The sequence below is a fragment of the Lates calcarifer genome, linkage group LG23, assembly GCF_001640805.2.
Source record: "Lates calcarifer isolate ASB-BC8 linkage group LG23, TLL_Latcal_v3, whole genome shotgun sequence".
NCBI lineage: Eukaryota > Metazoa > Chordata > Actinopteri > Centropomidae > Lates > Lates calcarifer.
In genome coordinates, this window is record NC_066855.1 from 1,264,752 (window position 1) to 1,291,401 (window position 26,650).

Consider the following 26,650-nt stretch of genomic DNA (forward strand, 5'->3'; position numbering starts at 1 on the left):
TCACTAGAACAATATAAAACTTTCCTCCTGGGCTGCTGCACTGCTGCTGAGAGCTCCAGAGTCAAGAAGTTTTCTTTGCTTCTGCACTCACTTCTAAGAAATTTATCACATCCAACAAATTAGATGATGAAGGTGAACATTTGTCAAACCGCAACATCCGACACTGTAATATAATTAGTGATAAATTATATATGATGATGCCAGTGGCAGTGCTTCTCAGAGGATTACAGTCTTGATAAACTTGCCAACTCCACAGTTTAACAAAGAAGAGTTTATATTGGTGAGTTTAGGCAAATTAATCCATCTGACATCTGACAGGAAACATCACAGTCATGGCAGAATACTGCAGGTTATCAGTAGGTTCCCTGTAGCTGCTATCCTGCACCTATAGTTTAATTATATGTATTCATTTAGGATACAGTTAATGAGTCACACATGGTCATTTCATCCAGTGTTTATCAGTGAGGCTTTAAAGTTGTAAATTAATATTTTAATAAATCTGATTTTGGCCAAAAGGACACTGACAGTAAAAATGAGCTGCTCTGTTATTTATGGTTATCTGTTATGAGTCTATGATATGAATGGATTCACTGTTTCTGTCTTTCCTCCTCAGTGAGATGTGAAGATTTCATCAGGTCAGTGTTTTTGTGGTGAGACATGGAGCTGGAGAAAGTGACACCACAGTCTGTTGTTGTTGTTGTTGTTGTTGTTTTGGGGGGACCACCGGCACCTGCTGAAGTCTGGGACTGTAAACTCTCAATGTGCTGCTTCAGATGGTAAAACAGATGAGTGGTGTTACCTGTGTTGGGGGAACATGCTTTGCAGTTCAGCTACTCTGCTTCTTGTCGGACTTATAGAGCCAAAATATCTCGGACTCTTCTTCTCAACGGTCTCCTCGTCTTTCCAGCCTCGGGCTGTGTCCGGAGGGGTTCCGTGTACATACCGGCCATTTACGTTTTAGAGCGGGAAGACAGAAAACAGATGACGAGGCACTTCCCGTTTATCGTCTTCAAATAAGGAACCGGAAACAAAAAACGAGCCGTTCAAAACAAAGAACGACTAGCATTTTACTTTTTGTTTTATGTTAAAACAGGGGAAATGAGAAATCGGTTACCGGCTTAAAACCAGTCTGTTTCGTCGTACGTTAAATTATTTTTACCGGATCCCTGTTAGCTAGCACAGTCCTTTTCTGTGGTGCCCAGCTAACGCGAATAAAGCTAGCCTTAGCTAGCTATCTTGACCAAGCTAGAGTGAAACACCCCGCTATGAAGACTCATCGTCTTCGGTGACGCTGTCGCTCTGCCGCCATTTTCCACTTGTCACGCCTGCAGTAGGCCAAACATAAGCACGCGCGCTACCGCTGGCTGCCGCTCCTACCTCTGTGCCGTGTGCGTCAACCTAACATGACGCAACTCTGTTCCAGCCACATGATTGGCTCGGCGCGACGCTATTCTCGATATCATTGGCTTTTCGTGTTGTCTTGCAAAACATGGATGAAACGAGTTATACTGACGTTGTATCGCTCAAGGAGAAGTTATTTAGCGATATTTATCGTCACCGTTTTATCGCCCAGCTCCATTTGCTGTTGACCAGGGTGATCATGAAATTACCATTACACATTTGTTTTAGATTTTCTGCTCACTGATGTTGCCCAACAGCGACTTTCAGCCCCACAGGGTGGTTTCCTTAGAGACAGTATAATGTTAGAAATTAGTTTCTCATGGCAAGTCAGTAGAGCAGTGTTCCCTTTGTAAGGCTGATTTCCAAAAAAAAAACTGTAATTCAGTAACACACTGTAATAGTAGTGCAGAGGCTTGAAAAGAACCACCATTTTTGCTTAGTATCATTACATAATGTCTTTAACAAAGTAATTATTGTCTGCAACACGATTATTCAATAAGCTATCTTACCGCAAATTGGCTGCAAATCATACATCTAATAGAGGCCCAATCATTTTCAGTTCTGTTGCAATACCTCAGGCAGAGTAACTGTAATAACAAAGACAGGCTGAGTAGTATTTCAGTATGGTTTATTGAACTGTAAACTTTATACTGGCACCAGATGACTATGGCTTGCCAAACAGGACAGACATATTGCAGAGGCACTGAAACAATCATCCATGACAGTCAAAGTCAATTTGATATAGTTTTCTAAAATCAGAGCACTGTTTTCTAGCATTCCTCAAACAGCTACATCCACTACTCTGGTACCTAAAGCCAGTTAAAACAAACACTCTTTCACCCCGGCCCAATCGCTACATGGTACAGAGGCCAAAGATCAAAGGTAGAGTTCAGCCGGCAGAGTTTAGTTGATCAGAAGCAGACAATAACGTAAAAATGATGTTGGTATGTTGGCTGCAGGGGAGAACCTGTACTCTCCATCACCAGTCCACCAGACCACTACGAACCAGACTCACAGGCTAAACAGACGTCTGTCAACCTCTAAGACTGATGTAAACACAGTGATGTTCTGCTCACAGCACCCAGTCTCTCCAACATGATCTCCAAAGCCACTGATAGTGGTTTAATTATTTAGTTTTGTTTATACTTGCTATAATTCAGTTATAGGACTTACTGTAGTGAGAAAATGTACCATACTGTGACTGGGTGTAACAGCTGAAGTGATGATGGGGCAGCATGAATTCATTTAACATTGGTTTAACGTTGAATAAGGTTTCCTTGACAGCTTTTATGACAGGACAGTCAGACCCACCGCTGTATGAAGAGAATAACATGCACTTGGTTTTATCTGCATTTAAATCAAGTCTACAGCCATGCTAGCAGCTCTGTTTGCTTTTACTCAGGGCATTTCACTCTAAACCACAGGAATCAACCTCATGGTGGCGCTAGAGGAGGAAGAGCCTGGGACGGGTGACGGAGTGGTACAGTGGGCAGAAAAAATGTTCATTTAGCATAAAGATTAACATTAATGTATTGATTAGGAGGAGTAAAGCCATTTCCATGCAAAGTAATCTATGTCCATGTCTGCACTGAATTCTTTACGTTACAAGGCCCAGTGAGCCATAAACACCCAAACTTACTGCATTTTACACAACAAACAACCTTGACCTACAACAGCTAATGCATCATGCAGAAGGCAGTTGTCTCCTGCATACATTTACACCTCATGCCAGAGTCAAGTCAATCCTCTTTTATTTTCTCTCCACACCAACAAGATTCTACAAGCACAAAAAACTAAGTGTAGTTTTCTTCCCTGGAAAAAACAGATGTGAGCTAATTTTCCACAATGAGATCTGAAGGAGAAGAAGAGCTTTAAAAGGGAAAGCTCTGTTAGAAAGACAGGCAGAACACACACATACACACACATACATACAGAAACCTGTTGCTGCTTGAGTGCCGGTATCTGTGCCATTGGAAAAGAGCTGTCATTAGCTCAGCTCTCTGAACCCTGACAGTGAGTTTACCTCTCAAACCTGACAAACTATACAGTTTGTCAGCGAGGAAATTAGACAGGGAAATGTGGTATCATCTTTCCTAAGTGTGCGTCGGTAATTGCCAAGTTGTCCAAATAAGATTTAGGACAAGTGTGTTTTAACTGCCATGAGAATCTGCCTGCTGACACACCTGAACTTCCTTTGCCCACAGTCAGTTTAAACACACAATATATTTACCTGTCAGTGCAGGATTTACCCTCGCACTCAACATCATTTTCCACACCGATGCCAGAAAAGCAGAGGAAGATAAATGTGACACATCAATGGTTCACCTTTAGCATGATCACAGGGCTCAACCTCTTAAGCCAGCTCTATTGTTGAGAATGCAAAAATGAAATGCTCTCTTTGTTGCCGCTCAATCCTTCTTAGCGTCATGAATACAAGTTACACTTAAGCAAAGTTTTCGTGTTTTGACTTGAAGGTCAGAGATTTTAGTCTGATCAAACCTGCAGAGCAAAAACAGACACTTCACATCCCAGCGAAGCAAATTTTTCCAACTGTCTGTCTGATTCACAGCTCTGAGTTTAAAATATGACTCTCGTTTTACATTTTTTGAGACAGTGCAGCAGTTTCTTAAGTAACAGACTCTTCCTCTGATTCCTGACATTCCTCGTCTGAGAGGAGGTAACTGGAATATTAATCCCATGATCTCCATTCCTTTCTTTTATTTGAACAGCTGTTCACGATCTCAGCTCCTATTCACACCTGCAGGTGGTTCCGATGCTACTGGCTGCAGCCTCAAGCTCAGAGTACATTATCCCAGCCAACGTCCAAACTACTCAAACACGTAAGAAGCCAAACTACCTTTGAACAAAGAAATTAGCATTATGCTAATACAACAAAGCACTCAAAGTCTGGACTGTGTTTGCAGATTGTAGTTTTACTCAGTGTTTCAGAGGCAGAGCTGCTGTGGAAGAAGAAATCTTCTCTCTGGTCGAGTTAACTTCAGCACAGAGTCAAAGAGTGACAGTTTTTCCAGAGAGTATAAATGATGGTCAATATACTCTCAGTGACCAGAAAAATAGAAGCCTGTCTGCACAATGTTATATAATCACAGAACTGGCTTGTTGCTCACAAACTTTCAAACCAGCATTTTCATTTTTAGCAGGCAGTTCCTCACAAGATGGAGTTATGTCTTTCTCTGTTTTACACCTGCTACCTCTGCGCCACCTACAGGCAAGGACAGTGATAGGAGTAAATACAGATAAAGAAAGAAAGAGCTACTTTAATTTTAACATCTGCTACACCTCCAGGCAATAAGTGTTACAGCTGAAGTTCTTCTGTTTGTATGTGTGTGTGATTTTAGCTGGTTCAAAATAGGTGCTTTTGGAAGTTTGGTTTAGAGAAAAGCTGTAACACTCTTTGCCTGCAGGTGGCACAAGAGTCAGACTTTGAGAAATGATTATTCTCTGTGCCTGTAGATGGCATATTTTGGCATGTCTCCATCACCCTATCTGTGGCACAGACTGGACTGAAGCTGCAGGGTTAGAACTAAAGTCTGACACCGCTGACCCTGCAGCTCTCCAGCTGAGTGATACGACCTACGTAGACCTGGTTTTGGGTAGTTTGAGTGAACCATAGAGGAGCAGAGTTTGTACTGTAAAACTGCTTCCAGGTGACTGGACCACAGGGTGAAGCCTGGCCTCTGGCTGAACTCTGGATCCAGGTCATGGAGGAACGCACAGCCGGCCTTTGATCACTGAAGCGCCTCACAATTCACTGACACTCCTGTGGTCGAGTGGCTGCAGGTCAGGTACAATAACACCAGCTTATAAATCATATCAGTGATGTGATTGTTGTCAGGTAATTACACTGAAGAGATACCTGTCGACATTATAAACACAGTGGGGGTTCTGCTTCTTCAATGCCAGTATTGTTCTGACTGAAATACCTGACATAGTTGGACCATAGTACCAGCAGGTTATAGACCACGTTAACTGTAGTTACATTATGACCCACATGTAGCATCATCAAAGGAGAAAACCACACAGCTTTTCATGCCTTTGTTCGCCCACACTTCTGTGAGTATGTATGTGTGCTACATATGTATGCGGGTGTGAAAATACAGAGGGAGACGAGAACAAGAGCTCAGCCCATCATGGTCTGCAGAGTCAAACAGTCGTACATCACAGACAGACAGATCGCAGGCAAACAGCAGCGGTTAGAAACATATGCAGCGGTTTGTCAGTGGAGATTTGTCTTGCATGAAATATCGGACAATAGTCGGTGTAATGGAGGTTGGTTCCCAGCCTCTCTGACTTATGAGGCCTTACAAAGACATACTTGGGTTGCAAGAGTTAAACCAAAAAGTAATGTTCCCTTCTCAGTTTCATTTTTAAAGATCTAAAGAAGTGGAACTAACAAAGAGGAGAAAAGATTAGAGAGAAAAAAACAGAGAAGCTGCAGATTTTTGGGGAAAAAAGTCCAAACATTTCATATTTTATTTCCTGCAAAAATCAACATGAATGCAACGTTTCTCTGTAAACATCTTTACTGACTAACTGTTTCAGTCACAAACAAAACATAGAACCTGATCAAACGCCCTCCTCAAGCATGTTACCTCCATCCCAACCCTCCACCTATACAGTACCACTGTACGACCACCTGCTACTGAACTGACAACTGAAAGCTGTGGAAAAATCTAGCAAGAGGATATTTTTTATTTCAACTTCATTATGAATAAATGTTGATCTGTCTGACACCAAAAATAACAGGCTGATTTACAGCACGAGTGTTTTGAGCCTGTCTGATGCTTGTCTATGTTTGCATTCTTCTGCAATAAGTGTGTATGTATGAGTGTGTGCATACGTGTGTGAGAGAGGCAGAGGCTAGTGAGCAGCATTAACAACCCTGGTTTAGCTGGTTTCAGCTGTAAGAGCTGCACTCTCCCAGAAACAGAAAAAATCTCAAATCTACAAACACGCTGTTTGTCACAAGCACATTCAGGAACAACACACACTCTGACGCCCCCTGTTGAAGGAAGAGCTCGTCTGTAACAGAGGTGTGGGCCTGTAGTGAGGAGGAGCCCTGGATCCTCACGCTGTAACACAACAGGCTGGAGAACACGGTGACAGATGGAAACCAGGCTCAGCAGAGAGAACATACACGGAGCTGCAGGATGAAGATGGAAGACGAGACAGAAGCACAGCGGGAAGAGAAAAGGGTGAGAGGAGGAGAGGCAGGTTTCTTACATGTGCCAGGGGTCTGCTGCTCAGAGTGATGGTGGGTCTGTACTGGTGGAAGTCAGTCTGGATCACACACACTCTCTTCTCCATCCTCACAGCTCACAGCCGCCCATGCTGTCTTCACCCGAGCGGGCTCTGGGGAGGAAGTGAAGCATGTGTGTGTGTGTGTGCTGTCTTGAGGCTGTGGGAGTGTGTATGTGTGTGTGTGTGAGAGAGAGAGAGAGATAGAAAGAGAGAGCGAAAGGGTGTGTGTGTGTGTGTGTGTGTGTGTGTGTGTGTGAGAAAGTGTGTTATGCCTGCTACCTGACCATGAGAGGAGCAGGAGGGAGGGAGGTGATGAGCAAAAAGAAAACACGAACGAGCTGAACAGCCACCACCACACACACACACACACACACACACACACACACACACACCTCTCCTCCCTCCTGCCTAAAGACACACCGCCCTCTGACAGCAGTACAACACAGGGAGACAGACTGCCAGCCTTCAGCACATCAATATGCAATCCCACACACACACACACACACACACACACACACACACACACACATTCCTGTGCAGAGCAGTAACACCCCAAAGCAGCTAATTTGCAACCAAAGCAGGTCAGATATGATTGATAAAGACGGTGTTAGACAGTTGATCCAGAATCACCACAGTCTGTCTGTGCACATTAAAATTCACTGCTACTCTCTGTTCACAGGTAAAACTACTTTAGGGTCATATCTGTAAATTTCCAGAAACTTTCCATGGGAAGTTAAGATAGGGGATTATTGGGAAATATTGAATTAGAAATTTTAATTAGATTAAAACTTTTGTTGTCATTTGCACAATCTGTATCACATCCAAACATAAATATAAACATGTGGTTTTGTCAGAAGCTGTAAATTAATACAAGTTTTAAAATGACATTTTTGACTTTGATTTAATTATGTATTTACATATTCTGATTTGTTTTTTGCTCATTAAACTTTAATACCACAGATGAAACGTATCTACTCCTGTAACATCATCAAACCTCCGTTGACTGGATGTCGTCTGTGGGCTCAGATGCAGCAGTGTGGCTGTGGTGAAAGGTAGAAATTCAAAAAATTCCTAAACCTCTCTTTAGAAAAAGTAGGTTATAGTAACTCTGTATGTAACTCTGTATTACAGTTACAGTTTATATAACATCAGCTGACGACTTGCTCTGAAGTGGGAGATTAAAGATGTAGACATGAAGTGTGTGCCACACAGGCTACGTTCATGAGTATTAGTGTTCACTCTGTGATTAAAGACACTGACCAGCTACAGTATCATAAAAACACCAGGTAACAACCCAGAGGCCACGTTACACAACCAGAGAAAATGTGCTGAGGCAGTATTCTGTTAAACCCTGTGAAATCAAATTATTCATGTGGAATTATGAGTCTCACAAAGGATTCCTGGAATAATGAGCTGCTCTTACTTCTTAACCGCTGCCACAGAGCTTTTCATTTCCTCGCCTGTCTGCCTGCATGTGTCGGTGTGTCAGTCAGTCATCTCCTCACTAAGGATCTGTGACATCCACTGGCTGCAGGCTGGAGGAAATCACGCACAGAACGCTGTGTTTACCTCGCAGCAGAGGCAAAATGACAGCAGAGGGTAATTTATCTTGTTTCATCTCGGGGGTTTGAAGGGAACAGGTCATTTAAGTTTTTAATCAGGCTGGCAGTGGAAACTTTTAGGGGCTTATTGTCTGACAGGATCAGATGACAGTCGGGTTCAGGCTGCAGCGGATGTCAGCATGTGTGCAGAGCTCAAGAATTTGACCCCGTGCTCATGAAAAACGTACTGTACGTCAAAGTCAATTTACTCTTTACCTGAGTGTACAGTTTAGTTGTTTCAGTTTAGGTTTAAAGAGATCTGGTTCAGATGAAATCAACTCTGCAGCTTTCACCAGTTTGTACGTGGACATTGTCTTGTAGAGGATCAACAGTAATTTATTGGGCAATGGCTCCAGTTCCATGTATTGATTGACTTTTCTTATTAAAACTCTCAGCACACATACGTCAGGTCTGCCCAGAGGTTTGCTGTTACTGGCTCTCAGCCACGTTATTCACCCTGACGAGGTTTTTTTTAATTAGCAATGGATCAAATGACTGAATGTGTCACCCTTTGATGGAGCTCTCCCACCTCTGCAGCTCTAAGAAGCCTTTAAGCCTCTTCTCTTCTTCTCTTCTTTTTACAGCGAGAAAAGTTCTGCAGCTCCACGAGTCGCTTCCCTCCCACCGTCACAGAGCAGACCGACGTTAGCCACCAGCTGGTGAACATAGTGAACATGGACTCATTCACCAGGCGGTCTGAAACACGCTAACGTTGCTCTGTGTCTTTTGGAATGAGTAACTAACATGTTAGCCGTCAGCATCATCAGGACATAATGTGTTAAGTGTGTGATTTTTGGCTCGATCAGAGTTCTGCCTTCACACTGCCAGAAAAAAGAGATTAGTGCAGCTTTACCATGAATCTTTCTTTACTATGGAGTTTAATGTAAATATTTAAAGTCACATCATTTAGTGTTTTTTCAGAGAGAGGCCTGAGATCAGTTAATGCAGCTTTAAATTATGAACAGCTACACACTCCGACCTTCTATTCAAACATCAGTCCTGGAAAAAGTGCTGACAGTTTCGCCTCAGCAACTAATGACCTAATGAAAGAGCTAATATTAATCAAACCCTTTTCACAGAGCACACCACCACCATGAGCAAAAATAAAAACACGTAAACCTGTGAAGCTACGCTAAAGCAAACACACAGGAAGTGTACTGTGTCTGAGATAAAGCTGTACCTGTGGTGATATTTGCCAAGACAATTAGGGGATGTAATCTGACTCTGCTGTGGGCTAAATACACACAACAGTACAGCACAGCTTTGCCCCTGTCAGGACATAAAAGCAGACTTTATTCAGGATCATAAAGTGCAGCGAAAAATCCTTTTCCACGAAGCAGCAGGATAATCACTGGCTTTTACCTGTTAATTGCAGTAATCCAGCTGCCTTCTATCAGAGCGTAATTATAGAGGCTGATTTGTTGTGTATCTACTGTGAGGAGTCTGTCTGCATAGCTGACCTGGGTTCAGATCTGAGATCGGCTCACCTTTAATGGCATCCGAGGGAGAGACGGTGAAGAAGAGAAGATTCTGATCTGGAATCAGAGCTGCACAGGCTTATCTCCACTCGCTCTGTCTTGCTCCGGCTTGTTGGTGTCGGCTCGTCTGCCTGTGCATGACACATGTTTATGGAATTTGATTAATTAAAGGTTGGAGCTGGCAGCTGAATCCTGACATAAAGATTACAACTCTGGCACAAAAGAGAGGGCCCCCCTTGTTATCAGTCATGTAAGTGCATCCAGTGACATTTCACATATGTTGTGGTCTAATTCCACAAAGGCATTAAAGGGATCACACTACAGCACATCAGGCAGAGGTGAGGGTCTCCACTGTGGTGAAATATGAAGCTACTGCAGCACAAACTTTATTATCTGATGAAGGATCCTGTTGAAGAAGCCTGGAAACAGATGAAGCTGCAGCAGAACTCCCTGTTCTCCTTACAGCCAGCAGCTATTCAGGTTAGCTTAGCATAAAGCACGGACAGAAGGAGACAGCTAACTCTGTCTGAAAGTAACAATATCCACCTTCCAGCATCATTAAAGCTCACCAAAGAACATTTCTCAGGAGTTTAACAGTGAAACAGTGACAGGCTGTGAAGGTCAAGAGGTCGTGGTGAGCTGAATTTCATATTATTCTAAGGCTGAGAACTTGTGTTTACGTTGTGATTTGTCAGTGGAGTTTTTCAAACCCCACAGAGACGCAGCAGAGTTACACTGAACCGTGGGTAATGAATCAGGCTGCTGTGTTATCCTATGTCTGGAAGACAGAGTATCTGCCTGCTTTACATTGCAGTGAGAATTATCTCCATCAATCATGTGGATCTGTTTCTGCAGAGCAGAGTGAGTGTGTGTGTGTGTGTGTGTGTGTGTGTGTGGAAACAGCTGGGACAAATGGAAAACAACACAAACAAAGACTGTGATATTATCTGTTGTGTCTGTGTTGCTGCTGAGAGTCTCTTTAACCTGACTGGAAATGTGTAGACACACAATATCGTTTTCTAAATAACGCTGAGTCTCTCACTCTGTAGAGGTAAGACATCGCCCTCTAGTGGCTGAACATACTCAGTACTTCTGACCAATCATTTAGCTGCTGTTGTGAATCTTTAGATCATGTGAAATCTAAAATAACACACTCCTCTGACAAGGTCCAACTGTCATTGTATAATAAAGTCCTGGATCTGCAACTCACAAAATTTAACGGCTTCTTCTCTGGTCCATGTCTCATCCCTTCACCAACTTTGGTGCAAATCGGTTTGGTACTTTTTAAGTAACTCTGATGACAAACAAACAAACAAACAAACAAACAAACAGACATGGGTGAAAACATTTGGTGGAAAAAAAGAGAAAAAGACGACTTTAAAAAAAACTAAATTGCACCAACCTTTTTAAAAATATCCAGGTCCAAAGGTCCAGTGGCCTAACCTCTAGTTATCATGGATCTCTCATTTTTAGGCATCAGTTCATGCTGATATAGGCAAATAAATAATAAAAAGTAACATACATGTTTAATTAAGTTGAAATATTAAACAATAACAGACGTGTTTGTGTGTTGATGTGATGAAGAGATGATTCATCTAAATGACCTGATACAGAAATAAAACTAACAAGTCATTAACTCACATATTTTGATTTTATTGTAAGAAAGTTTCTTCACAGCATCATCACTCACAGCAACAAGAGGAGACATGTACAGTTTTTACCACTAGGTGTCACTGTTGAGCAGGATGTGATCTGAGCATAAACATCTACACAAACACACAGTTCTGACTTCATCCAGAGGTGAGATGATATTTGCCCAATTAATCGACAGACAGACATTGAAAGTAGAATAGTCCATTTAGAGAACACAGAAAAAATCTGGATGAAAATGTGTTTCTGAGCATAAACGTATGAATTATTGTAGGTTTGCTTCAGGGAGTCACTCCATAAATCTGATGGTTGTAAAATCATTAACAGGACAGGAAGGCAGAGGGTTTTTTTTATTTCTTTGGACTTTTGAAAATGATTCCAATAAAATACAAGGAAGGAAAACAAACTGCTCTTTGGTTCCAACCTGTAAACAAATGTTTGTGGTGTTTCATGGCGGAAACTAGACGTCACTGTATTTTAAGGTGTCAGAAGACCAAACAAAAACAAGATTGTCCACTTTAACAAGAATACAAGATTAATAAATCTTTAGTGCAACAGTATCTTTATCAGCCCTAAAATATCATCTATCACCCTTCAAAACCTGCATCAGTCCAACTAACCAGAGTCTGCAGTGACTGAACAAACAGCGATTAAAGGCACTTCTAAACATCCAGACATCACATCATGTCAACACTGAGGCGTCTACTCTCCTCGATAGGTGATAATGTTCTTATCTGTCTCATGAATCTTAATCTCGTAGAGCAGGTTGGGCGGCGTCACCTTCACCATGTTGTCCCAAATGTAAACAGCCAGGTTCTCCGTCGTGCTGATGGACAGAGAGAAAAAAGGGATTTGAAAACAAACGCACTCGTATAACGAGTAGAAACTGCAGCCCAGAGGGATATTCACCTGACAACGTTGGCAAAGTACGGGACGTCCTTATCCAGGTTTTTATGGTCCAGTGGAGTCATGATGACGTCCTGCAGGACAGGAACAGGATCAGTGAACAAATGCAGCAGATGTGCAGGGAATTTTGATCAATAATTTAACAGACATAATGTGTGGATATATCTTCAGGATATATTCAAATGTTGAGAGCTGCTCTGGTGTAGATACTCTGTGTGGAGGAACGTGTTTCTAAGCTGTGGTCCAGATGATGGAACTTATTAAACATCAACAACAAACAGCAAAAACCTGTGTCTTGAATCTCGTCGGGTTTCAGTGTGGAACTAAAACATGTCTGAACAAGGTAAAAACGTCGTTTCTGTTAAAGCTCCTCTTTGTGCTGTCGAGATGCTCCTACCTCGATGCATTGCTTCAGGTCCGTCAGGTTCATGACCATGCCGGTCACACCATCGATCTGTGGACACACAGGATCAAGGTTAAACATCTGTTTGTTTGTGTGTGTGTGAGAGAGAGATGGTGTAAAGGTCTCTGGGTTTGTGCTTCACACTCACCTTTCCTCGGACTGTGACCTCCACTGTGAACAGATCAGAGCAGTGAATGAACGAGAGGCACAGAAACAGCAGCTGTACAATACTTCACACAGTAACGCTGACAAACCTTTGTAGTTGTGTCCGTGACCATTGGGATTGTTGCATTTCCCGTAGACTTCCTTATTCTCCTCGTCACTCAGGTGAACGCTGAGACAGATGTGAGGGAACATGTGTGTCAGTGTTTGTTTTCATCCACTAATCAAACAGGAAAAATGTGCCAGGGGTTTATTGACATGTGCTGCCTTCAGGTACATCAGGTACTCTCGTACTTTTGACTAAAAATCGTGCAGGAAAAGGTCTAGAAGCAGAACGATCAGTATTTTGATTTTGTCTCTGGTTTCAGCTGCTCAGATCTGAGGACATGTTTTTAACTTGTCAACAAAAACCGAACATCTGAAGACACTGGTGAGTATTTTTCAAACAATTAATCCAAAAAAATAACTGATGGTGAAAATAATTATTAGCTGCAGCCATTAAAATGAATGTTACTGTTTTAGTTTAGAGACCAGGCAGCGCAGAGAGACTGGTGATAAAGTGAGTAGTAATGTGTATCTCAGCATGACAGGTTTACATCGGTCTACTGTCCGAACAAACAAAATGAATATAATAAAAGGTTCTTATTGGTCGCTGCTACTTTATCTGAACGATCAGACGGTGCAGCATCAATCTGTGCTCCATATTTTCCTGTACATGGCTACAACCCTCGTTTTTACGATGCTGCCGACAGCACGTGAAGGCAGCACCAGTTGCTTGTTTGACGGGTCTTTCCGCTGCTTCAGATAAACTACAAATCCCAGGATAATGATGCTAATCTCACAGGTTTCTCTCCTGGTCTGTGCAGTAATCACAGTAATCGGTTCTGTCTCTCAGTCATGTGGAAACTGCTGCAGCATTTTCTAACATTCAAACCTCAGCTGTTTGACCCGGTGTGATAAAACTGAAACTAAAATCTGCTCCGTCGTGACTCGGTGTGAACGGTGTGAACCTGTGGAGGCGGTGACAGGCGCTGAAGCTCTGGACCCGGGTGAGGTATCCGATGCGCTCCGCGGAGGATCCAGCCATGGTCGGTACCTGAGCGAGGAACGGTGGGAGGAATACCGAGCTCAGAGACCGGAAAGACGGGGGATAAAAAGCTCCGGCCCCGTGACTCACACTGCTCCGTGATTGGCTGAAATCAGGGCGTAAACAGCTCACATGGTCAGGATGCTCATCCAGACCCTCAGGCTGAGCTCAAGGCTGTTCATGTACTAAATGTTATAATTGAATTATCATCAATTAATGAACCTTTTCAAACTTCTGAGCGCAAAAAGTGGAGTTACCATCAGATACTGTATCACATGCAGGAGTCAAATGATTTCTAAAACCTCTGAGTTTAATCCTGAACATCAGGTTTACCCTCTGTTCGTCTGTATAATCAGCCTGATCAAGTCCACAGAAGAAAACCATTCATTAATACATGAAAGTTTCATAGAAACAGTGTTTGAGTGAGTCTGAGAGACGACTGGCTCCTGGACTCAGACATGTAAAAGGTTGTGGTGTGTGTGTGTGTGTGTGTGTGTGTGTGTGTGTGTTATTGTTGCAGCAGCATCTGTTCTGTTGTTTTGGGAGTTGTTGTTGTTGTCGGTGTTTTCTCTGTTCTCAGCTGAATGAACAGGAGGCCATTTTAGAAGACGTAATTGTGCTGCTTGTTTATGGTGTGATAAACTATGATGAATGTGGTTTTCAGTTCTGTGTGTGTGTGTGTGTGTGTGTGTGTGTGTGTGCCGCTGGCGTAGTGAAGGTACATCAGGTGGTCATGGCGAGCGATCAATCAACTGAAAAAAATGGGGAAAATATAGCTGCAAGGAGCAATGTGGAGTCAGTGGGATGTGGAGGGCAGAGACGCTGCTGTGTGACTGTGTTTGGTGCAAATTGGATTTTGAGAGCAAAGTAATTAAGAGCTGGTCTGTAGGAATATTAACATCATGTAGTGGTGGCCAAAGGCGTGGACTTCTACCTTCACTTAGGTTTAAACAAGTAAGAGTAAAATAAAACAGAACAAGGGAAAACTACTGGAAGAACAGGTCAGACACAGTCAGCCTAAGTATAAAATATTTTACTGTAATGCTCCTTTACAGGCGAAGCAGAGGGAACAGCTGCCGCTGCACTTTTCCTCCCATTATCCTTTTTTGAAACCTTGAAAGTATCCAGGATGTTTTGTGCTAATGAGACACTTCCATGCTTCATTTAAGGCCTAATGTCACATCAGTGGGACATTTGAGGGGCCTGAGTGGCCCTTTGTTCGGCCAGAGTAACTCAAGTGCCACCAACCTTAATCCTGCTAACAAATCGTCCTACATTTCTACCCCTGCTGTTTAAAGACAGAGGTTTACACAGACCGAACATTCACTTTATGATCAGATGCGTTCAGACTCCAGGAGATCCATCTGGACTCATCACATCTCCACCTGGAAAAAGGTTTTTGTTGGATGTTTAAAGCTGTTCCATCAGGCCAGTGGGTGTAATAAATATATATAGAAAGCTTAGAGGCTGTAAACTGATGATGAGGAGCAGATTAAGAAGATGATCCTAACAGGTGAACTCTTGTTTTATTTGTGCACATGCATTGTTGTGAGACTACATGTACAAATGATGTGATGGTTTTAACTGTACAACAATGCCTCTGATACATTTAAAGCATCATAAGAATAAAAAAAATATAAAGCCTGTAAAACCTGCTGCACATAGAGCCTCATTATTCACATTCAGACAACAAATACATGGTATTTATATGCACATTTCAATCCAGATGTTGTTTCATATGGATATTTATAACTGGCCTGGCATAGGAAGATGATATATTTTTCAATGTAAATAAACCACAAACCTTAAATGCTTAACATTGCTGTGCATTATGTGGCTGCTATAAGAATGTATTGTAAGTTAATGCTGTAACTGTACAGAAGTCAAAGATAACTGTTTATAACGTCTGGATAAAGCCTCTGTAGATGATTGGCAGCAAAAAGAAACACTTCAATTCTTCATCCCTGGATTGGTACATAGAGCAGTAAATAGTAATGCTCCATCACACGTTTTACATGCACTTTTACTACTGCAAATCAAATTCCAATATCTGTCAGAAAAATCGCAATTAGATATTTTCCTATAATCGTTCAGCCCTAGTCTCCAAGTTCCCATCAAACATCTCACTAAATGGGAACTTAAACGTCTTGGACAGCCCAGGATGTCTGCAGGAAAGCAGTGCAATTACACTGCCTTTCTCACCGTAACTACAACCCGCTGGTTTGTGCCCGAGATCGATTCTTTTGCTGTCATGATTCAACAGGAAATACAGCAAATTAAAGAAGTGATGATATTGAACAACTTCATATGACTGTTCAGTACAGTGCACTCAGTGGACGACACATGCACAGAGATCCAGAGGCCTTAAGGTTTGGTCACATCAGCATTAAAATGGAAGCTTCCCTGCAGAATCAAATCACTTCAATAGCATCACCACCACCAGTGTATTTCCTTGCAGTATGTCATGACAAATTCAGCTTTGGTGAACGTTCCTGAACACTGACTCCGCAGAGAAACTGGAGGAAACTTTCATTTACATCCATTCACACTAATCCTCCTCAGCTGCTGCACAATAAAGGCAAGATTTTTAGGCAGTTATGAGACAGGATTTGATGGTACAAATACAGCTCATAAATAAAAACAAAATGACCAAGCTAACAAGCCTGCCAGTAGATTACTCTGGAATTAAATGATGTAGAGTCATGAGGATAAAATGCTGAGGGGAAGTAAACAGTTTGCTACCATGTTAGCCCTTAGCTCACCAGCTACAGTAGTTCATCATCCAGCCCTGCAGTCAGCACTTCACCAAGCCTCTATCGCTGCCTGTTTCACCCAAATGTGTGGATGAACTTTCAGGTGTGACCAGCTCGTCTGTGTGTGAACTGGTTTGAGGCAGCTTTATTTGTGAATACACACCCAGTTACCATCTTTACCTGGCTGGTAATCCAGTCTTGGAAGAATGGGTTTCACTCTCCCACAGTGTTAGGTGACTGAGCGCTAAAAGGCTAACCGGGATCAGAACTCGCTCTCCTCCAGAATCTCCTCCATCGTCTCCCCGAGCGTCATCTCTCCGTCACTGCTCGACAGACTCTTCCTGGTGAGAAAGTCAAGCCCTGCGTCGCAGCCCTTCAGTCCTTGACCTTTAACCTCTCCGAGTCCAAGCACTCCACTCCCTCCATGCACAGCCACCTGGAGCAGGTGCGGGTGAGTTGTGGAGGTGCCCCCCTCGTCGTAGGAGTCGCTCTGCCGAGAACACTGGGGACTGCGCCCTCGGGTGCACTTCCACAGGTGCTTGAGAGGCGCTCCCCGAAAACAGCCCCTGACCTGGAAGTGGTTGGTGAACAGGAAAAGCTGCCAGCGCTTCTTCAGCTCAGCTTGGACCTACATACAAAAAATATAATTACACAACACAACAAAATGAGAATTGGCATCTGAAGCTTCCATTTCACAGTAAAAACAACGCTGATAAAACAAAGGTCAGATACATACCTCTCCATTAGCAAAACAGTACAGCACAGCTACCAAGAACCCCTGAAAAACAGGCTACACGTTACAAATCAGGGTTGATGTGGGTCCAGACCAAAAGCAGTGTCTTGTCAGGTATGTGAGTAACTTCACCTGGAAAGAGCTGAGGGTGAGGTTGATGAAGTTCCTGGCGTAGCGGCTGCTGCCCTCCACACATTCATCTATCAGCACAGTAAAGACCACCTCATGGATTCCCAGCAGAGGGATCAGGACCAGTGTTGCTCTGGCCAAACTGAGCGGCATAAAGAAAAACACACTGCGGTCCATAATTACTGTATGGTTCCTGTTCTTAATGAGCGAGAGTGGAGGCCAGAGAAAGGCTGTAAATCTTATATTGGCACAAGAGCAAAGGACAAACTAGAGGAGAGTGCAGAGTTTTGTAAATGTGAGCGTTAGCTTCCCTCCCACAGTGACATTTATGGTAGAGAAAAGAGGCCAGAGCTTATGGGGGTGACATTTGAAACAGTGCTGTATATGGGAGCGATTAACATTTAAATGTTAAACCAGGGACCTACTGTACTGTTTAAAGACACCACTTAGGAAATAGCTGTCAAGGTCAGACCTGTTTGCTGACATTTGGATTTAGACAAAGTTACGACAGTGAGTCGTGGCAGGAGAAGATACCTGTATCTGTAGTCTGTAAATTTCACCTGATCTGCTTTCAGCTTGGACAACAGCAGCATCAGGATCTTGATGAATATGAAGAAAATGACCTGCAATACACATCAGGTGTAGATTTAAAGGAAATGGATCTAAAACCCGGTGATTTAAAGGTTGATTAGATTAAATTTACATGGAAAAGTGCATCTGAAAATGACCCATCAGTGTATCTCTGTGCTGAGAAATCAGTCATGCTTGTGACGACTTCACTATTCAATATCACATGCCCTCACAAGACAGGAGCTGTTTAACTCAGTATGAAATCAGTGAAATTTACACGACATCTGGCACCAGAGGAACAGAGGAAGCCTCACATGCAGGAGTAACATGATGCGTCTGTGAGTAACGTGGACACCAGGTTGAATAACTGTACTGTAACTTCTAAGAAAGGCTTTCAAGGATTGATTCAGAAAGTTCACTCACCAGCACTGATAAAGTAATCGGGCCTCTTATTATCCACCAGAACCATCTGTTCACGATCGACCAGCATCTGGGGAACAAAAGAAGTTTTCAAAGTCCAACGACGGAGAATGTTTGAAGTAATTCATTTCTTGTAGAGAACGTAATGAAACACTCACTCTGTGTTTTCATATATAATCTTGACCACTGTCCACGGCGTCACAAACAAGACGGGAGTTCCTGAAAATGTAATAAAAGCAGGAGATTAAAGTTAAAGCTGCTAAATGTAACATTAACACCATCAGTAGATCAGCACTGACTCGTTAATTTTCCTCTGATAGAAAATGTTTTTGTAAAACTTAACATATATTGTTCCTGGATTGGACCAGAGCTGTGGAGGCTCCTGACTGTCCGACGCTGAAGGTCGTAAATGTGCTAAATCTTCTTTTTTCTGACTCTCTACATTAATTCTGTGTATTTAATTAATGTGTGTGTTCTTTAACAAACTACAAATGTAAAAACATAGAAAACAATGTGTGTTTTCTGCTGACAAAGAGAAAATTAACCTACATCCTTGAACATTTGGATGCACAGTGAGCTCTGTCCATCTGCATGTTCCTTAATTAGCTTAAGACCAGACTGAAATTGGGGTTTTGTTTTACTTCATGTTCATGTTGGTGGATTTCTTTATAGAAAAAGGAACTTATATGGTTGAATTTAGCTCTGAAATGTCAAGTCAGCTGCCATTCACAGCTCACCCCATCCCAGCAGCATGTATTTCTTCAGCAGTCGTCTCTTGGTCAGCACAGCGGTGAAGAGCAGTGTGTGGAGGAAAATGGCCTCCACCAAGAGCCAGAAGTAGTTACAGGCCACAAAGTATTCCATGCACACTTTGGAGAATTTGCACATCAGGGCTATCTGTTGAGGAACATGTTCAGGTCATTCACAGGCGTTTCACAACATAAAGTATCTGATGATACGTGAATAACAAGGCGGTGATTTTTCTACCGCAGAGCTTGAGTAGGAGTTCCATCCGGGGTCGTCCTTGGGCAGGTTGGAGTACATGATGTATAATATGATTTCCTTTGAAATGACAGCCATGGCTCTCAGGATGAACGACACAAACAGATTCATGTGGATGTAGTTTCTGGTGCAGTGGAGCTTCCTGGTAAACAGATACAGGAACAACTGGGAGGAAGGCATTGATCCATAGTTCCTGTACAACTGTAAAAGAATTACTGAGGCCGAAGACAAATGATCCATGTGCTGTATATGCATCTACATGGAGATGCGTCTTGGGTTTTCTAATGTTATTTTTAATGATTGATCCTCCTGTAAATATGTTTTAAGCTGTCTTTAAGCTAAAAGATGTGATTGTCTGTGGTCGAATAGTCAAAAAAATCTCCTTTCCTCGTTTGGAAAAGACGTGAAGGAGAACTGATCCACATCTGCACTTACACAAGGTGTTTTTTTAAACAAACTTTATTTATAACACAAGGAAGATGTACAGTGACAAACTCAGTGCTGTTGGCTACAGTTCAATAAAGTTTCCTGTCCAACATTAATATTATAATAACATGAAAGGAAGCCATTAAAGTAATGATAAAAAAAAAAAAGAATTAGAGTGAATTATCTAGTTTCCTGTTCTGGGCGCTTTGACCTTTTTATAAGTTTGTCAAGTAAGAAAATTTTTGGAGCACTGAGATACTTCAGGGTCATCTCACTCAGTTCAGAACCTTCCTAAGCTAAAAGGACTATTCGACTGCAGCCACTGTCATCGTTACAAGTGGAACAACCTTCCATCGTAAACATATAATCATCTGACTGCTACAGAAAAGATACCAAAGTTATAATAAACCGTAACTGCCCTTTAAAAACCCTCTCTTCATACACAGTGTTCTGACTGCAGCATCCTTCTACCCACGGCCACTGACCTCAACATGCCCATCAGGAGAGTGGCCAGAGTGAGGGAGGTCAGAGACAGGGAGTAGCCAATGACAGAGATGAGCCTGAGGGCTGTCTGGCGAATCATTTCATCCTCCTGCACAAACACACACACACACACACACACACCAGGAAATGGATGGAGAAATCACAACATCTCCTCAGAGATTTCAAATAAAGACAGACGTTCTAGGACAGCTGTCCAGAAAACACTCCCTGATGGTTTTTGTGGAATGGATATCATAAGTCTTTTACTCTTAGACAAAGGATGGAAGAAAAACCACAAATTCTGGCTTTCAGCTCCAACACTTAACCTTTTTTTCACACCTTCCTCCTCACCTTGTCTTTAAAGTATTGATGCTCCTGACATTCAGAGTCATCTCTCCAGGGCTCAGAGGAATTCTCCCTCTGCCGCCATCTCCCATTTTCTAGGCATTCTCGGTGTGCCCTTCTGGAGCCGTCTGCAGGTAATTGAAAAAAACATTGATATGCATGGTTATGTCAGAGGATCGGCTGGCCGACTGAGGCTGGGGAAGTAATCACTTTAACTAGAGCTAGGAAGGTTGTTTTTTTTTTCACTGTACAGTCAAAACCCAAATTGAACATCTATGTTTTTTTCTACCAACAGAGCTGTGAGTGCCTACAAAGTTACCATGACATTAGTGCTTTGAACTAAATGCTACATCAGGATGCTAACAACCTCACGCTGATAAAACTAACACCACAAAATCTGTTAACTGTGGATCCCTGCTCTCTTCCAGCTGGTTTACAGATCTGGGGTCTGCAGTTGGCACCTACTGAAACATCATGTAGAAGGAATGTTTTATCATACCACCTTAGTTTAGCATGTTAGCATGCTAATATAACAGTTTAACAGCACTGAACAAAAAGCGCAGCTGAGGCTGATTAGATTTTTTAATATATTTGGTCATAAACCAAAGCATTGAACAAATAAAAAATGTATTTGATGTTGGCCCATGTTCCCTCTGCTAACATGCTAACATGCTAACATGGAGGGGGCGGGGTTTGTGACCTATACTGCAGCCCGCCACCAGGGGGCAGTAGAGATGTTTTGGCTTCATCAAAGTCAGTAGACTCATCACAGATATTTCAGTCTGGACCTAAGTGGTTGAGTTAAAGTGTGACTGTGTAATTAAGCGTTGAAACCTTTAACTACACTGTTAAACTGATAATCTTGTGACTAGCCACTGTAACAGTCTGTCCTGTGAGTCACTGGAAGTAAATGCAGTGACAAAGAAAGACTGAGAAGCACAAAGGTCCATTCATGAAATAAGGTCAAAGCTACAGTGAGATTTTCTATTTATGACATGAGTTGCTTTTGAAGTGAACTGGTAAAATGTAACGTTACCTCCACTGATCCACGGTAAGTAAGACGGACAGGGGACCGACACGTTCCCTGGAGACGAATATGGCCAACACACAAACGTGTCGAATGCTCCTTTACAGTAGTTTCCTGCGATGAAAAGTCAAGTCTGAGGATTTCATAGGTAGACAGACGGATCGATACGAATAGATAATTAACATTTGGCAGAGGGCTCACCAGTTTTTGAGAGTGCAGCTGTCGTCAGAGTTCTGTTGCAGTTCTCCCAGTATTCAGTCCGTTTGGCGATCAGACTCTCAAGCACTGAGCCGCTCGCCTTCCCAAAGTGAGAGAAAATTATTCATTCCATCATCATGTCTGAGTAATCTTAAAGGTCAAACCTAAGAGCGTGAATTATTAATAAATACAAAATCAACAAAGCAATCATTTGATTAATGAAACTAATGAATTTATAGCACTTTGGATCAACACTTCCCACACTGTAAAATCCAGTATGATCACACCTGCCTGACCTGCAGACACAGAGCAACATTAGCTTTCATTCTGAGTCCTGTTTCTGGCCAGAACTGAACCACGTCACCTCTAAATCAAGTTTCGATGTTTTCCAGCTGCTAAATGCTCCTCTGTGTTCACCAGCTAAGTTTGTTTGTCTGGTATTAGGTTCATCACTACAATCAGTGTATTTTAGTCACTTGATTCATTTTGATTAATGCAGCTTTATGTTGCAGGACATTTAGACTTTAACCTGGATCTGAGGTTGATGTGAGAGATGAATATTAAAGTTTTCGACTATAAAACCAAACCAAAGCTGAAAGGGAAATGAAACAGAATCAGGTTTTAATTCTCTGTGCATGAGCAACACTTTTCACATCATACATAATAAACGCTGACGAGTGCAGTTTTAATGATTTAGAAGTGAATCTAAAACTCACTGAGTGAACTTCATTAATTTTAATCATTTACAGTTTTGTAGTTTTGTCAAGTTGCCAATTACAGAGTCAACTTATAATGCTGTATGTAATTTATCATGGCAGAGGTGCAAGAATGGGTGCAGGGGGAACTTATCTTCATGAATACGACTGTGAATGTAATAACACAATTTATGACTCAGTTTTTTAAGTTTGTCTGAGTAAAACTGGACCTTACAGTGTGTGTCTGCAGCCTGTGGATGTTGCAGTATTAACATTCACCCACATGGTGGGAGTATTTAATCAGGACCACCTCGTGTTCCTGGGGGAACGTTTCCACCTGTGTGTAATCTGTAATTGATGTGAGTCATTTATCAGCTCTGCATTAGCGTCCTGCCTGCAGCGATGCAAACACTCCTCTCTGTTTATTGCTGAAGTTTTTAAAGGATAGAAACATGATGAGTGGGTGTGTCCCGGACTAAAGGTTATTATATTTGACAGCTTTCGTGTTCATTAACGCTCCATAATAAGTTAAGATTCTTCCCTAATTTGCTGTCGTTAGTGAGACAAATTAACATTTCCTCTAGTTGAGGAGCAAACAGCAGACCACAGCTGCCAACTCTGCTATTCATAATTCAGTGTCGGGGGTGAGGGCAGAGGCTTTCCAATCTTCACACCTCAGTGAGGAAGCAGCAGCCTCTTTGTGTCCGTCTGACTGCCTGGTGGCTCCGCCGCCACCTGTGCCACCGAGATTTCTCCTGACAGAGGACGTTTCAATTCACTGGGGCCTGTCCTGTCAAGACCCCGTCCAGAGCGGTATCACCAGTGAAGGGAGGACAAGAGCTGCTGTCTCCCCGTCTCCTCTGTTGTCTCCGATGGGACTAAACCTGCTTCAAATACAGCAGCAGGATCTTAACTTCCTGAATAATTCCATGTATTATAGTCCTGAGAGCTCTCTGATCTTATTTGTCTTATATTTTAAGTGCTTCTCTGCTTTTTTTTTTATCTTTTTTACCCCCTGAGAAAAACATTCCTCTCATCTGATTTCCAAAACAGATACCATGTTGTTTTTCGAGCATGTCACCAAAATGGTATTTTCAGGCAGTGGTTTGGGCAGAGATACTGCAGCAGCAGTGAAACCTCCTGAGGCCCAAACTTTATATAAAAAAGGACACGTTAAGATTTAAAAAGGGGATTTTGAACATGTAGAGAGCTCAAGCTGTGACCGAGCTTTGACAACAAATGCTTCATAAAGCAAAGACTGAATGTTAGTTAATTGAGAGACGCTGCATATGTGTGTGTGTGTGTGCACTTACCTGGTGGCTGAAGATAACGAGCAGGACTAAGAGCAGGAGTCTGGTCCAGGTCCTGTTGTGCCAGCTTGGCAGCAGGGTTGGCATGATGCTATGTGTTTACATTGAAAGCAATTTTCAGCCGGTCCTCCCCCTCATTCCTCACCCCCTGGACTCACCAGGCCTCACACTCATCCCCTGCTTCAGCTCCTGCTCGCCTCAGCTCGGCAGGTACGGTGGGCTCGAGCTTGACCTCCTCTCTGGAAGGTTTATTCAGAACTTACTGGATGAATTTAGCAAATCATTCGCAGGAACAGAAGGTTCTTCTCGGTGTGAGATGCTCGCCGTAGTCGGGATCCGACAGTTTCCTCAATTTTCCTCGTAATTCCTCAGAAGTGTGTTGACTTTTCGAACAATCTTCCACAGTTCCAGAGTACTTTCTGCTTCTTTCAAGCGACTTCAAGTGAGTTATCCTCAGTGAAGAAGTCCTCATCTGCTGCACCAGTCCTCCTGCCCATTAAGACCTTTCAGGCTGTGAAGGAGGTGGATCGTTCTGCGCTCTCTATAGACACAGTGCGACTGAGAGCGTCTGTGGATCCTCACCAACAGATCGCCTCTCCCACCCCGTCCTCCCCTAACCAATCAAGATAAGGCCCAGGGGAGCGCCAGCCACATAACTGGACTAACTTTGTTGTGCAGGAAACTGATCACACAGGAGCAAACAGGCACACGGGCTAATGTACCAGCAGCCACTGTGAGCACACACACACATTTAGACACAAGTGCACATGTTAAAAACTTCACACACACACACACAAACAGCAGCAAATACCACCTGTACTGTAGACAGAGAGGGAAGACACCGAGCCCTCCCCTCTGTTTAGCTATCTCACACAGTAACTGGGCATCACCCAGCATCTCTGACACTAATGGGGATCTAGTGTAAACTAACAGCACTGAAGCCAAACACATGAGAGCAAATGGGAGAGCAGAGAGCCAAAGCTGTCTGCACAGACCTCGTGGTCTGCGTGGAGCCGGTCTCATCGTACATCTTTAATTTAAAGTATCTTAGAAAGATGGGAAGAGTTTTTACTGCTGCTGCTGCTGAAACCACTAAAGCTGCATTAACTGACTGAATACGTGGAATTAATCTGCTAAACTGCAGGTTAACCTATAACAGGGAGAAACACATCTTACAGTATAATCTTAAAACAAACAGATTTAATATAAATTCAGTTGAACAGCTCACTTTGGATCAGATTACTGTGGTAAATATATTTGATCTGTGAAGTTTAACGAGCAAAAAATGAATCAAAATGTGTTTAATCAGCAGCTAGCTAGCCGCTAAATCAGATGTAAGCTAACTAACATCATGTTTATTTGTTTATTGTTGTTCAATTAAAAAATTGATTAAAGTTCAACACAAAAATAAATAAAAGTCAAAAATGTCAATTTTTAAAATGTGTATTAGTTGCAGAGTTGTAGAGTTGCTGTAGTTGTAAATTACCGCAAATTTCTAATTTAATATTTCCAAAATTCTACAGCTTAACCTCCCATTGAAAGTTTCTGGAAAGTTTTCTGGATATTTACTGTAAATTTTCCGCCGTGTGCAGCCGTACATTTGATGCAGAGCAGGTTTAACATTACACACAATCAGCTTCAAGTCAGATTTACAGTGGAGCTGTGTGCAGGGGAAAACACCAACACAGTGAAGAGCAAACAGGAGCTAATATTCACTATATTAAATAACTTGAACTCCACATTCATCCTTATTATTGCCAATACAAAGAGGAAGGTGAAATGAGGAGATATCTGTTTTCAAGTGAGGGAACAAACCTCAGTGATTCATCATGTAGAACTGTAATTGTGTTTTTATTACAGGGTGATGTAGCTTTCAAATGTCTCTGTGGTCTGGATCCTTTGCAGAGGAAATATATGAAATATTATTATATTTCAGGAGCCTATAGTGCAGCAGTCACACCATTATTTGTGACTGTGGTTTCTATGATATAGAAGTGAAATGTCACAGTACGACAGGGCCATACGTCCACACTGTGTCTGACTAACAGATGAGCAGAGGGAAAATACATTTATCAAAAATTTAAAAAGATTTAAATGGCAGTAAAGCAGTTTGAAGCAGACATGGCCTCAGGGTGCTGGTGTGGTTGGATTCTCATTTAAAGCCGGACTGAAGAGGCTGAAGAGGAGGCAACTGAGTGGAACCCACATAATGGGTTTTAATGGTCGAAACCTCTCCCAGGGTTCATGTTCTGCTGCGGAAAAACGACTCAACAAACACTCATCAGAGCCTGATTAGATTAAAACATAAAAGCCTCAGGTCAGTTTGAATCATCTTTAAAGCACTGATCACTGTGATGTGAGAGGGTTTGAGTGACAAACCCACAGAGACTCTGCAGCTCATTGCTCTGGTTTTACTGACCATAGTTTCATCTCTCTCTAACCTGGTGAATAAATATCTGAGAAATCCACTTCATGCCACCTGCTCAGCAGCAGACTGTTGGTTAGCCAAAGTTAGCGACCAGTAAATAAAAACCTGTGGCGTAAAGGGGAGCTAAACGAGGCAGAGCATTTATTCATTAGCACGTTAGCCATCAGCTGGTCCAGTGTTT

At 42.4% G+C, this 26,650-nt stretch overlaps 3 protein-coding genes across 4 annotated transcripts in view; all 3 read right to left on the reverse strand.

Annotated features, from left to right (window-relative positions):
* Nucleotides 1-6,854, reverse strand: part of LOC108891527 (putative uncharacterized protein MYH16) — a 40,644-nt gene extending 33,790 nt beyond the window's left edge. The window contains exon 1 of one of the 2 annotated variants that reach the window (XM_051066239.1): nt 6,646-6,854. In XM_051066239.1, coding sequence (XP_050922196.1) covers nt 6,646-6,729 — 84 coding nt within the window. In that variant the 5' untranslated portion in view covers nt 6,730-6,854. The remainder of the gene's footprint in view (nt 1-6,645) is intronic. The other variant, XM_018688687.2, reaches the window with a different exon arrangement.
* Nucleotides 6,855-11,374: 4,520 nt separating this feature from the next.
* Nucleotides 11,375-14,041, reverse strand: pts (6-pyruvoyltetrahydropterin synthase). Its single transcript, XM_018688688.2, has 6 exons — nt 13,874-14,041; nt 12,956-13,035; nt 12,850-12,872; nt 12,696-12,752; nt 12,302-12,372; nt 11,375-12,218 (listed from the first exon to the last, which is right to left on the reverse strand). Exons 1-6 carry the CDS (start codon nt 13,948-13,950, stop codon nt 12,095-12,097), a joined length of 432 nt encoding a protein of 143 aa, XP_018544204.1. The 5' UTR covers nt 13,951-14,041; the 3' UTR covers nt 11,375-12,094.
* A 1,416-nt stretch (nt 14,042-15,457) lies between these two features.
* Nucleotides 15,458-24,645, reverse strand: LOC108891529 (glucagon-like peptide 2 receptor). The gene is made up of 13 exons (XM_018688689.2): nt 24,045-24,645; nt 22,040-22,136; nt 21,848-21,952; nt 20,818-20,939; nt 20,469-20,575; nt 19,543-19,699; nt 19,293-19,452; nt 18,714-18,774; nt 18,559-18,625; nt 18,100-18,188; nt 17,569-17,707; nt 17,440-17,481; nt 15,458-17,331 (listed from the first exon to the last, which is right to left on the reverse strand). The coding sequence occupies exons 1-13, from the start codon at nt 24,126-24,128 to the stop codon at nt 16,966-16,968; spliced, it is 1,596 nt and encodes a 531-aa protein (XP_018544205.1). The 5' UTR covers nt 24,129-24,645; the 3' UTR covers nt 15,458-16,965.
* Nucleotides 24,646-26,650: the final 2,005 nt, after the last annotated feature.

What these genes read in the sequence shown, in the direction of transcription:
- pts (XM_018688688.2), bottom strand. Translation starts at nt 13,950, where the DNA reads ATGGCTGGATCCTCCGCGGAGCGCATCGGATACCTCACCCGGGTCCAG. An exon ending in AGGTCACAGTCCGAGGAAAG is followed by an intron (nt 12,753 to 12,849) that starts GTGAGTGTGAAG and finishes GTGTGTCCACAG; the next exon opens with ATCGATGGTGTGACCGGCAT. An exon ending in ACCTGAAGCAATGCATCGAG is followed by an intron (nt 12,373 to 12,695) that starts GTAGGAGCATCT and finishes CCTGTCCTGCAG; the next exon opens with GACGTCATCATGACTCCACT.
- LOC108891529 (XM_018688689.2), bottom strand. Translation starts at nt 24,128, where the DNA reads ATGCCAACCCTGCTGCCAAGCTGGCACAACAGGACCTGGACCAGACTC. An exon ending in CGATTACTTTATCAGTGCTG is followed by an intron (nt 18,189 to 18,558) that starts GTGAGTGAACTT and finishes TGTGTATTGCAG; the next exon opens with GTCATTTTCTTCATATTCAT. An exon ending in TCACCCTCAGCTCTTTCCAG is followed by an intron (nt 17,482 to 17,568) that starts GTGAAGTTACTC and finishes CCTGTTTTTCAG; the next exon opens with GGGTTCTTGGTAGCTGTGCT.